Genomic DNA, 13605 nt, shown 5'->3' on the forward strand with positions numbered 1-13605 from the left:
AAGGAATCAACACTTGGAATACACAACAGTCTAGATGAATCTTCAGAAAATTATGCTTAAGGGAAAAGTCAAAAGATTATATACTGTATGATTCTCTTTGTGCTTTCTTGACTGTGCAAAGACAAGTGACTGTGGATCATAACAAGCTATGACTAACTTGGAGAAGAATGGGAATCACAGAACACTTAATTATGCCTACACCAAGAAGTTGTTGTCTGAACGAAGCAAAGGGAACAATGCATGGTTGAAACTTTAAAAAAATGTTTATCGCATCTTCATTCACAATAGCAAGCAGCTGGAAACAACCTAAGTGCCTATCAAGAAATGAATGGATAGAGAAGCTGTGGTATATTCACACAATGCAATACTATGCTGCATTGAAAAACAAGGAACTCATGCAATAGTATTCAAAACGGGTGACACTGGAGGACACTATGCTGAGTGAAGTATCTCAGCACAAAAGGAAAAATACGGCATGGTGCCACTGTTGTAAAACAGGACTGACACTGGGGTTGGGGAAAGACTGAGAAAGATGGGTTCAATAATGTATACTGCATTGAAACAGATGAGGAAGAAAACTGTTTAAAAGGGATATGTGATTTGGTATTTTTGTCATGACGGGAGTCCAGAGCAAAGGCCGCATAGTGGAGTGGACCTGGGGCAAGGGATTGTAAAACAATGAAAGACCTTTTCTTTTACTTTTCCAAGACGGTAGTGTACTGGGGGAGTGGGAGGGGAGAAAAGTGCAACAATGAATGGATGGAAATCCAAAGTCTCTGTAAATTTTCATTGAAATTAATAAATTTTTTAAAAACTCAAAAAATGTGTGAATCAGTATTATAATCTCTCTCTCTCTCTCTCTCTCTCTCTCTATATATATATATATATATATATATACATATTCAATCTGTTTGCTGAGCAAATTATTCAAGTAGCTGAACTCTATGAAGAAGAATGTCACATCAAGATCGAGGAAGACTCATCAACATTTTGCATTACACAGATGACACAAACTTGCTTGCTAAAAGTGAGGAGTTATCTGAAGCACTTGCTGCAAAAGATAAAAGACTGAGACTACAATCTACAATACAGTTTGTTTCTCAACATCAAGACAAAAATCCTCACCACTGGACTAATAAGCAACATCATGATAGATGGAGAAAAGATTGAAATTGTCAACAATTTCATCTTAATTTGGATCCACAATCAATAGCCTTGGTACCAGCAGTCAGGAAATCAGGAGATGTATTGCACTGGCCAAGTCCACTGTCAAGGACATCTCCAAATGACTGAGGAGCAATAATGCCAGTTTGAAGACTACCGTATCCCAGATTTATGCCATGTCTTGTCAGTCACTTATTAAGCCAGACAATGAGTAAAGATGATTGAAGAAGAATTGATGCCTTTGAGTTGTGATGTTGGAAAAGAATATTTCATGGACTGCCAAAAGAACAGATATGTTTTGGAGAAAATGAAGCCAAAATGCTCCTTGGAGGCAAAGTTGGAGAAGTTTCATCTCAAATACTTTTGGGCATGTTACTAAGAGAGGCTATTTCTTGCAAAGGGACATTATGCTTGGAAAGGTGGGGGTCAGTGAAAGAGGAAAATCCTCAGGGAGATGGATTGATATAGGCACTGCAGAGTTGGGCTCACGTGTGTCAGAGATGATGAAGATGGCGCAGGATAGGACAGGGTTCAGATCTGTTCATGGTCACTGTGAGTCATACCGGACTCAAAGGTACCTAACAACAACAACAACATAATTCCATTTCTATTATAGTCTTGAAATGACCAAACTGTAAAAATGTAGCACAAAAAGGCACTGATGGGGAGCTCTGGTGGCCTAGTGGCAAGAAGCTGCGTTGTAATCCTCAAGATGCACAGTTCAAATCCACCAAATGCCCTGCTGGAGGAGGGCGAATCTCCCCCTGTGCCAGCTGGATCTGATTTGATTGTACATGCACAAAAAATTTTAAAATAAGTAAATAAAATAATTTTTTAAAAAGCCAGTTGCAAAGCCACTCACTCGCCACCCTCAACTCAATATCCTTGGGGAGCTGCTGGATGCAGTTTCCATGCACAGACTTTTCTCCCACCCCAGGAGTCAATAAGATGTCCAAGTGGGCTGAAGTGTCTGAATTCTACTTCTTTTGCTTTTCTAGAGAACCAATATCTCTGTCACCATCAATGTGACCTCCAACAGGATTGTGGGGTTTGTGACCCCAGGAAGGTAAGAGGCTCTGGGTGGGGAGCGGGGAGGCATTAGGGTGGATTGAAGACATCCTGACCGTGCCAGAGCCTGGTTCACAAGTAGGGCTGAGACTGATCTTAGAAAAGCGATCCCCACAGGGTTGCTCAGCCTCCAATCCAGTGTCTCTCTGGAAAAGGCATATTGAAAACGCCTCAGGGAAGAATCTAGAAGCTGAAAAAAGAAATCTACCAGGGTAGCATCTTGGGCTCCTCATTCTCCCCTCTCCGGCATCAGGGAAGTAGCTGGAATGTCTATGAAGAAATTTAGGAATGAGAATCTAATTACAACGGTTGGGCTTGAAGCTATGCTTGAAAGGACTTTATGTATAAGACTAGTTTTTTAAATTTTTATTGTATTATTTTTACGTGTACCGTCAAATCAGATCTGACTGGTACAGGAGGAGATTGCCCCCTCCTTCTCCAGCAGAGCATCTGGTGGATTTGAACCGTGTACCTCTGGGATTGCAGTGCACCGTCTTGCCACTAGGCCACCAGAGCTCCCTTGTATAAGACTTTTTTAAAAAAACAATCAATTGTAGAAATAAAGGAAAGGAAGAAAATTTTGAGACCACCATGGATGACAATGCCCTATCTTTCCTTCCGGTTTTTTTTACACAGTTTACTGGTGTAGCAGTGGTTAAAGCTTTGAGATGCTAATTGAAAGGTGGGTGGTTTGACTCCAGCAGTCAGCTCCTCAGGAGAAAGACAGCACAGTCAGTCTCTGTAAAGATTTACAACCACAGAAACACCATTGGGCAGTTCCACTGTCTCCTATAGGGTTACTATGAGTCACAACTGACTCCAAGGCAGTGGATTTGGGCTGTTTGGATTTGGTTATATATTTGGAGTTGTACAGCATGTGTATCAGAGAGTTGGACAATGACTAAGGAGGATAGAAGGAGAATTGATGCCTTTGAGCTGTGGTGCTGGAGAAGAGTATTGAGGGTACCATGGACTGCTAGGAAAACAAACAGATTCATCCTGGAAAGGGTCAAACCAGGCTGCTCCTTGGAGGCAAGGATTCTAAGGCTCCGTCTAACATACTTTGGGCAGGCTGCAAGGAGGGACAGGTCCTTGGAGAGGGACATAATGCTTGGGAGGGTGGAGGGACAGCGCAGAAGGGGAAAAGCCCCTATGAGGTGATTTTCAGTGACTGGGGTAATCAGGATGGGTGTATCGGAGACAGTGTGATTGGCACAGGACAGAGCAGAGTTTAGGGATGTTGTACATAGGGTCGCTATGAGTCGCAAGCGACTCGACAGCACATAACAACAACAACACAGCATGCGCTGCAATCCCAAAGGCACACAGTTCGAGGACACCAGCTGCTCTATAGGAAAAGGAGGGGCAATCTCTGTGCGATTAACTGCCTCTGATTACCTGCCAGAGGGTTGTTGTGGTACACAACAACAACATATGCATTTTTTATTACAATTTATTCCTTCAAGTTATTAAAAATATTCAAGATCTTTTCTTTTTTTCAGTTCCACAATGGTGGCTTGAGTCTTAAGCCAACAGCCAACACATCCTAAAAGGAGGCTTTGGGTTCTCAGGCCACAGAAGACCCTTGTCTCCAAGCAGCACACTGGGGTAGCGGGGAGTGAGTACCAGTTACAGTCTAGGGTGACTGATGTGTCTCTTTCTCTACACAGTGAGCTGAAACTGGAGCTGAAACACTCCAATGTCGGTTCGTTCAATGTGAGTTCTTTTCAAGTATTTCTTGAGTGGCTTCTCCAGGCAGGGCTTAGTGAAGGGTCAGGAGAGCTGGCAAAGGCCCAGAGGGAGATGTACTTCAGACTCAGGAAATAGGACACCCATTTCTGAAAGTGAACCATTATCCATGGAGGACGTTGTCCAAGGGCTGAAGGGAATGATAATTAATGGAAAGAAGTTTGGAAGAAGATAGACCTGGGTTCTTATACAAGCTCTGGCTTTGCCACTTGCTCACGTTGTGACCTTGGACCAGTCACTTAACCTCAATGAACGTCTGGAAAATGGGAATAAGAATAGCATCTACTTCAAATGGAGGCTGAAGTGTGAAGTGAGGCAATGAATCAAGAAAAGACAGACTGACTCACACATCTAGCAAACTATCAGTAAATAGTCATTTTTGTAAGCATGGTAGCCCAGGTGTACAATCTCTGATCCAAACCTCTTAAATATGGGTAGGTTTCAGAATTGAGACTTTCTTGGCAAGCAGGATACAACATGCTGTAGACCACATCACCAGAGTGCACCTAAAGCTGAGAATTTTTGAGAGGCAATATGGCGCATATACCATATGTTATATAACACTTCTCATAGGATCTGGGGCAGCACTCTATAATCAAACATTTGGATATTTCCACAACGAGACATGAATATTCATATAAAGTGGGATAAAGAAGCATCAATATCTTCATGATGGCTCAGAACAAATTCGCTATCAAATTAATCTATACAACACTTACGGGAAATCTCCAAAGATCTGTAGGAAGTTTTTGAATTGTGAATAAGGGATTGTTTATAAAGGACCCTTGGTGTTACAAAGGTTAAAATGTGTGCCTGCTAACCAAATGGCTGGTGGTTCGAACACACCTGCCACCCTGTGGTGGTCTTCTCTATTTACAGCCTTGACAACCATAAGGGGCAGCTCTGCTCTGTCCTATCAGATCTCTAGCAGTTAGAACTGACTCCGTAGCAATGAGATGGTTTTGCTTTGGTATCTGTAATAGGAGTAGTCATGGTGGTGGTTGTTGTGTACCGTTGAGTCAGAACCAACCCATAGCTGACCCTCAGGCAGATTTTCAGAGGCAGTTAATCGCACAGGAGGAGACTGCCCATCCTTCTCCCACATGGCAGCTGGTGGCCTCAAACTGTGTGCCTTTTGGATTGCAGCACATCTTCTTGCTCTTAGGCCACCAGAGCTCCCTCATCATAGTTGCCTTCTATTTCATAAATATGATGACCTATCAGTATCTCTAGAGTGGGGTCCAGACGCTCTTCATGTCTTGCATGATCTTTTTTCCTCTGACCTCTGCTTTGATCCAGGTGCAGTTGATGGAAGCCATCCTCAATATCTATACCCTCTACACCATATATCCCTACTTCAATGGTAAGAAATAGCTCTACCAGGATTTTGTAATTGACTACCTAACTTGGGAGAGACTGGCGAGCATTATGCTGAGTGAACTAACTCAGTCCCACAAGGACAAATACTGCATAAAACCATTATTGTAGAATGAGTATGAGGATGGGGAGGTGGAATAGATGGGTGAAGATGGGGGGGATTGAGTGTTAATCATACGGTTGCACAATTTGGTGGGTGGGTGGGGTGAAGGAAATGGGAAGGATCATTTCTGAAAAACAATGTATTTCAACTTTGTAAATAAATCAGTATAACTTTCTTTTTATTATTATTTTTGTTTGTGTACCATCAAATTGGATCTGACTGGTACAGAAGGAGATTGCCCTTCTTCCAGGAGAGCATCTAGTGGATTTGAACCACACATCTCTGGGTTTGCAGGGCAGCTTCCTGCCACTAGGCCACCAGAGCTCCCTAAATCAGCATAACTTTAAAAAAAGAGAGAAAGAGGGAAAGAGAGAGAGACAGAAAGAGAGAGAGAAGAGAAAAAGAAAGAAATTGCTGCTACCAATTGCTCCATGCAAAGATTGACTTCTACCCTATGAACTTCATTGTTCATTCTTTCATTTTTAACAAGTTGAGCCTTTCTTCTGCGCCAATCAGGGTTCTAGCAATCTGTGACTCTTGCCCTCAGAGAGCCCACACTTTCTTTGGGGAAACAGATGCATACAAGGAAATGGCAACACAGAGAATAATGAACGCTATGTAGAAGGAAGTCCAGGGAACTGCAGGAGCTAGGAGGTGGCTCTGGCTGTGGTCTGGGAGGCGGGCAAGGCTTCTGTAAAGCAGAGATGTAAGCTGACTGCTAGACAAGGGGTTAGTCAAAGCAACAGCGTGGAGACTGTGTGAGCCAGCAGGCCTTGGTTCTCGGCCAGTTCACACCCACGACGTGCCTGCTGACCTGAGCACTTAGCCCAGGGACCGCCTAGAACTCAGCTGACCTCCCTCCACCCTGCAGTCCTTTTCAGATAGCCTAGTCCCATCTTTTATGACCAGGAGATGTCGTTGTTCACTACCATCAACTCAAGTTACTATAGTAACTTCATGTATCACAGAATGTGGACCTGGCACCAGCGCCAGGGCTGTGGGTCCAATCACTGCGATCCACAGGGTTTCACTGGCTGGTTTTCAGAAGCAGGTCTCCAGGCCTTTTGGGTGACCATCTTGGACTGAGAGAGAACTCTGCTGTTCTCAGTTCAGCATCAAAACAACACACAAGCTTCCACTGAGACAGGTGGTGGCTGCACACGAGGCTTTGACTAGAAGTCAACTGAGTCTCCAGGCAGAAGTCTGACACAGAACCACCACTTCTTCCTTTACGACCAGGAGATAGTTATGAGCAGGTGCTGGAACAGAGGAAGTCGGGGAGACTGTGGTCCTCAGGGATGAGGCCCTGGATTCAGGGTGTGTCCAGCCTTGGTTGCTCTGACAGTGGGTGAGGGCTGACCCTCATGCAGGCTGACAGAAGCCGTCCACCTTCAGGAGTCTCCGCTGAAGAAACAGTATTTCCTAAACCTTTACAAGTCCATAGAATCCAATCGGCTACCACACTGCCAAGGTCCACTCTCCAAAGAGGTAGCAGCCGATGCGTTCCTGTGTTCCCCCGTGCCTGCTCAGTCTTCTCTGAGCACCCACCTCTCTATGTACTGTTTCTCTTGCAGCAAAACTTGACAAGGGGTTCCCTCTCCCCCTGCCAAGGGACACACATCTCAAGAGCGTGGTGCTCCAAATTCACAAGGTCAGTGAGAAATGGGTCTCTAGTGTGTGGGTGACATGGGGACAAACCTCAACTCCCACTTGCACCCTGCACCCCTCTCTTTCTCCTTTTTGTAGTTTCAGTAAAAGTTAACAGAGCAAATTCATTTTCCATGAAACCAACTCTAAACATTCTTTTTATGACGTTGACTGCAGTCCCCTCAGGGTACTAGTGCTCTTCCCACTTCCTCCCTGCTCCTGTTTCCACACATCCCTCTTTCCTGCCCCTTCCTGCCTTTGGATCTTTGTTTTCAGGAAAATTCTGACCTTCTGTTTCCTATGATCGATTGTATTAAAGAGAATATTCTTCCTCGTGTGATTATTCACGTTAGAGACCTGTTTAGCGAGGGAGCTCTAGTGGTCTGATGGGTAAGAAATAGCCTTATCAACCCAAAGGCAGGAGGTTTGAATCCACTAGCTGCTCTGAGAGAAGGGAAATCTAGGCCTGTGTGATCTACAGCCTCGGCAGAGCTGCTGGCAGATCAGTTATGAGTCATTTCCACCTCGACAGCACCGAACAACCGACGACATTGACTAAAAACTGATCCGCAGAGGTGGATTCAAGTCCAGACTTGAAGAATATCTAAGAACCACCTTAGAGTTTCATCAGTTCTGTTCAGGATGTTCAGTCTGATCTTGATGGAGAAAATCAATCCTGGTATCGATCACCTTGTCTGATCTCACGTTAACAGTTACAACATAGCAATAGGGTAACTATATGACTTTGTATCCCTGAGTCCAGAATTGATTAGACCTGTTCTAACTTGAACTACTGAACACATGATTTCTATGGACTGTGTTGTTGGTGCTGTGTACCAGGAGTCAAGTCAGAAATGATCCATAGCTGACCCCCCAGCGGGTTACAGAGGAAGGAGACTGCCCATCCTTCTCCGGCTGAGCAATTAGTGGACTCGAACTGCTTGCTTTTGAGACTGCAGCGCAACTTCTTGCTATTAGGCCACCAGAGCTCCCTAACCAAACCGACAGGTCTATAATGTGAATAAACATGAGGAAGAATGTTCTCAATACAATCAACCATATGAGTCCTGAGGATTAGAAACACATTTATTTTAAATATAACTAGTTTATTTACAAAATTCTATTACCGTTTTCCAGAGCAGATTCTTCCAATTTCCCTCATCTCACAGCCATCAAATTGTACAATCCCATGATTAACCCCTCTCTCCCCCTGCACATCCTCATCCCTCTGCTTTTAAGAAATGCGGCTGCATTTCACACGGTCCATTTGGAATATTTCCTTGAGCCTTTGATTTTCTTCACTCCTCTTAGGAGGCGAGGATTCTGAAGCTCCATCTGACATACTGTAGGCATGTTGCAAGAAGGGACCAGTCCTTGGAGAGGGACATTGTGCTTGGGAGGGTGGAGGGAGAGTACAGGAGAGGAAGACCCTCGATCAGATGGATTGACTCTGTGACTGGGGTAATGGGGGTTGGTGTGTCAGAGACAGGAAGGTTGAGTCAGGATAGAGCAGGGCTCAGAGCTGTTCTACATAGGGTCGTTATGAGTTGCAGGTGACTTGATGGCACATAACAACAACTTCTTTCTTCGGATGAATAAATCTTAGATGCCTACTTCCAACTTTTTAAGACCCCAATCGCCTCTTACCAAAATAAGACATAGAACTTTGCCTTTCTGGACTGGGTTCTGACAGCTGAGCCAGGTATCCACTGAGACCAAACTTTTTTTTCTTCATTTGAGTGACAGTTTACAAATCATATCTGCTTTCATTTAATCATTCAGACATTTGGTTCTATAGCATTAATTACAATTAAAGTAATTCACTTATTACTGTCTAATCAAATATTTATTGCCTTTTCTTTGCCCAACTTACCTATTCTTTTCCTCCCCTCTCCCGCACTTCCCATCCCTGCCAGTCCTCTAAGGTTGAGTCTATCTGTGTGTAAACCTTTCCTTTTTATATTAGTGGCTAAATCCAATCTTTATAGAAAATATTCTCTTTAACTGTTGAATTTAAATGGAAATTTTGATTATTTGTGATCATGGCTTTAAATAGCTCTATTCTCAGTATTTCAGTTTAGGATATTATATTGAGTCCAAAATTAAAAGATATTTATTGAGTATCCATGTTGGGCATCCCTTTAGCCATGCCTACTCTTTTCTTTGTCTGATTTTTTTTCCTTTTAGCCATGGCTTGGTTTTTAGTTGGAGAATCTGGATCTCACAATACCCCACTTTCAAAAGCCTCCAGTGCATTTTTGGTTTATTTCAAATTTTTTTCCAAGTGTTCTAAACTTGCTGTACTCATGAAATCACTCGATTTTTTTTGTAAGGGGAAACTACATGAGACAGCGAGTAAGTCATTAAAATGCATTTCTTAAATGTATTTCTAATCTACAGAAGTCATATGCTAAAAAATTCAAATTTAGTCAGAACGGTCCTAATTAATCCTGCACTCAGGGACATGAAATCACAGAACTGCCCTTTGGTTGTCCCGTAATTGCTTTTTGCAGGCAGAGCATTGGTGCCAAGTTCAACTGTAATGCAAAGTTTTACCAAGTACTCTTACAGAAGTGGCATTTTTCTATCCTGAAGCACAAAAAGAAAGGATCCAGCGAAGGGAGCCTCTTTTTCATTAGCACAGAGAAGTCAATATTCCTTTTAACTGGGTGATGAATGGTTCCAAGTTTGTGGCAGATGTTGTGGTTTGTGGTTCTTCTGCAGTTGTTACAAACTAATCCTCACAATAAAAAGCTCCTTCCTTACTTTTTTTAAAAAAAAAGTACTTGTGGGCATGTTGCTCGGATGTTCTATTAAGGACGTAATGCTGGGAAGGGTGGAGGATCTGGAAGGAGAGGAAGACCCTTAACCAGGTAGACTAACACAGTGCCTGCTGCAATGGGCTCTCGTGTGAAAGGAAGTGTGAGGATGGCACAGGATAGAACACGACTCAGATCTTTTGTTCACAGGGTCACTATGAGTCATGCTTGACTCAACAGCCCATAGCAATAACAGTACAGAAATTAATCTTGTCTTTCCTTCACCATCTGTCCAGAACTTCTTGCTCTTAGGGGCAAATATTGATTAGGATGAAGCCTGGGAAGGAGGAGCATCTGGGACTGAAGACTGTGGACACCACCCCAGCTAGACCTGCCCTGACTCGTGGAGGCCCAGAGGCTGTGACCACTCTGCCCACCATGATCTCTCACTATCCTCATGGGCACTAATCCCAGGGCACCTGTGGTGCCTGAAGACACACCAGACCTCAGAGCACCTTCCTTCTCACCCTTCCTCCTCTCGGTTCTCCTCTTCGCTATTCCCTAGGTAACCACTTTCTCAGTCGTTCTCCATCTTGCTCTGGAAAGAGCCTCTAACCAGCTACCACCAGGACAAATTTCAGTTAAAGGGAACAATATGAGCAGTGTCTGACCGCCATGCAACCCAGAGCATCCAACTTAGTATTAAACACGAAAACAATGTCATTGCACATGTCATTTGATGTCATGAGAAAGGGGAGCAAGAGTCAGATACCGCCTCAAAGACTTGGTTTGCCACCTACTTGGTGTGTCATACTGTCCGGGACGGGAACATAAGCCCCTCCTGTACGTATACAGGTTACAAATGTATTCAATAAATCTTGATTTCAGTTTTCCAATAGTTTCCCTTCATTGGTTTCTGCCGTTGGGCTTAGTGCTGAGAGAACTTGGGGGTTGGGGGGGAACCCATCCAGCTTGAAAAAGTAGAGGGTCACAGAGAGGGAAGACCCTCAATGAGATGGACTGTCACAGTGATTCCAACAAGGGGCTTGAGCATGGGGAGATTATGGTGATGCTGAAGGACACAGCAGTTTCCACCTGCTGTTCTTAGGGTCTCGAAGACTTCTCGTTGACTCAATAGCATCTAACAACATAAAAATCTAATATTTTTGCTAATAAAAATATTTTATTTGGGCAAAAATTCTATCTATGGAAGGCTGTATGGTGCTTTCTCAAAAAGTTGCACATAGAAATATCATTTGACTCGGCAATTCCACTACTGGGAATTTACCCTAAGAAACCATAACCACCACCCAAGCAGATATATGCACACCCATGTTTATCGTGGCTTTATTCACAATAGCAAAGAGCTGGAAACAACCCAAATGCCCATCAACAAATGAATGGATAGAGAAGCTGTGGTATATTCACACTATGCAGCATTAAAAAACAAGGAACTCATTAAATATTATGCAAAATGGATGACCCTGAAGGACATTATGCTGAGTGAAATATCTGTCATAAAAGGACAAATATTGCATAGGGCCACTGTTGTAAAACGGGACTGACATAGGGGTCAAGGGAAGACGGAGAAGGAGGGGAGGAATGATGTAAACTGCATTGAAATAAATAGATGAGAGAGAGAACAGCTTAAAAGGGATATATGATTAGGTATTATTGTCATGACGGGAGTCCAGAATGAAGGCTGCACAGTGGAGTGAACTTGGGGGGAGGGATTACATAACAATGAAAGAGTTTTTCTTTTACTTTTCAAGAAGAGTGCCTTGGGGGAGGGGGTGGGCAGGGAGAAAAGTGCAACAATGAATGACTGGAAACCCTAAGTCTCTGTAAACTTTCATTAAAATAAAAAATTTTAAAAAGTTTTATCAAAAATGAGAAACCACAGGGAAGGGGCAAGGGCAGGGGCAGGGGCAGGGGAAGGAAGGAAGAAAGAAAACCTATTAAAGGAATATTGTAAATGCAAAGATTTTATGAATTCTTTTTTATAGCCTGGTTTTGTATCTACAACTTTTTCAGAAAGTTAGAACTTTATACAATATTAGGTCAGCAAATTAACTCACATGGAACAGGGCTTACAAATCTGTTACTGCATGTTTGATACACTTAATAAAATTATAATTATTCTTTTCATAACTGATCATTATTCTGTGCCCAAATAATGAGCAATTCCTTCTTATAAACAACAGTCTGTAAACTGTGGCGTACATGCTTTGGTTTCATTTAATAAAAAGTTCTTTTTAAAGTACTTGTTATGTGACATCAAGTTGCTAGCGACCCTATGTACAACAGCTCAGCACCCCGCTCTATCCTGAGTACAATCTTACTGCCTCTGACACACCTACCCCCATCACTCCAGACCCTGAATCAATCCATCTCATCGAGGGTCTTCCCCTCCTGCACTGTCCCTCTACCCTCCCAAGGATTCTCCAAGGACTGGTCCCTCCTTGCAACATGCAAGATAGAGCTTAAAGAGTTTAGAAATTTAAAAAAAAAAAGTTCAGAAAGACTTTCTTTGCGTTTCAAAATAAGCTTTCAGAAATCAATGACTTCCCTGGGCCTAAAGTTTTGCTTTTGGTTTTAATAAGAGTCCAGATTCCTCAGGAACCCCTCATTGACACTGTGAGTCTGTGAATATCAACCTCCTTCCAGGTTCTACCCTACCGTTCAAGCTGATATAGATGCATTATAACTTGTTTATGAGTTTTATAATATACGAACGAATCTGTGCATCATCTTCTGAAATGATCTTTTCATTATTTAAAACCTAGATCTTTTGATTCCCAGAGAAATCAAAGGGAGCCTAGCAGTAAGGAGTTGTGCTGCCAACCCAAAGGCTTATAGTTCAAATCCACCAGTTGCCCCAGGGGATGGCCCATCTCCTCCCATGTAATTTACTGCCTCTAAAAACCCAGAAGCGATCTGTCAAGTCGGTTCCAATTCAACAGTACACAACAACAGAGATGTCCAAGACAGACTACCCTCAAACTGAAGTAGAAAGGACCTTCCCAGGTACTATTAATAAACAATGGGGAAAATAATAGTAAACAATGACAAAGAAACGAAAAACACCTGAGGTAGTTAAGCAAGTGTCTCTCAGTTCAAGGCAACTCATCCTCAAATCCCTGGACTTTTTAACCAGAAGTCTCACATATTAAAGCAAATCAAGGCAAAAAACATTTAGCTTCTAAGACCATCGGAATAAGCAAATGACTGTGGGAAAAGTCAGATTCTGCCTAAAACGAACAAAATGAAACAAATGTGTGATCCTTAGTAAAAAATGCTCTCTGGCGCTCCTGAAGTGTTACAGGACTCAGCAGTTCATCTTACACTCAAGGGAATGGCAACTATCCCAACCCCAGATAGTACAGACCCAGAGGAAAAGCAGGCACAAACCCAGAATTAAACACACACAAATAACCACTGTGGCAAGACGTGGCTGCAGCTCCAATGCCCAGCAGATGAATGCGTAAATGTGATGCCTACAGCAGAACACTGAGCCATGGGAAGTTCCATGATGTCACAATATGGACAAGTATTGTGTAATCTCAATTACATAAGCAAACCTATGACCAGCAAAGATTATTGGTTTCCAAAAGTGGGAGTTGCCATGATACATCTTCAAGGATATGAACATGTACGGCCAAACACAATCAGTAAGAGTGCATCTAAATTCCAAAATCAATCTCCATAATAGTCTATGTGTTTCCTACTGCCAAAGGG

General features: G+C 42.9%; 1 protein-coding gene across 1 annotated transcript in view; it reads left to right on the forward strand.

The window, feature by feature from the left end:
* The window catches only part of LOC102850380 (lipopolysaccharide-binding protein-like), a 44381-nt gene that overhangs the window by 25202 nt on the left and 5574 nt on the right, over nucleotides 1–13605 (forward strand). Inside the window, exons 11-13 of the mRNA XM_006881712.1 lie at nucleotides 2163–2230; nucleotides 3903–3948; nucleotides 5281–5344. Of these exons, the coding sequence (XP_006881774.1) occupies nucleotides 2163–2230; nucleotides 3903–3948; nucleotides 5281–5344 (178 nt within the window). The remainder of the gene's footprint in view (nucleotides 1–2162; nucleotides 2231–3902; nucleotides 3949–5280; nucleotides 5345–13605) is intronic.

Source organism: Elephantulus edwardii, unplaced genomic scaffold, assembly GCF_000299155.1.
Source record: "Elephantulus edwardii isolate Elephantulus edwardi_28Jun2011 unplaced genomic scaffold, EleEdw1.0 scaffold00015, whole genome shotgun sequence".
NCBI classification, from domain to species: Eukaryota; Metazoa; Chordata; class Mammalia; order Macroscelidea; family Macroscelididae; genus Elephantulus; species Elephantulus edwardii.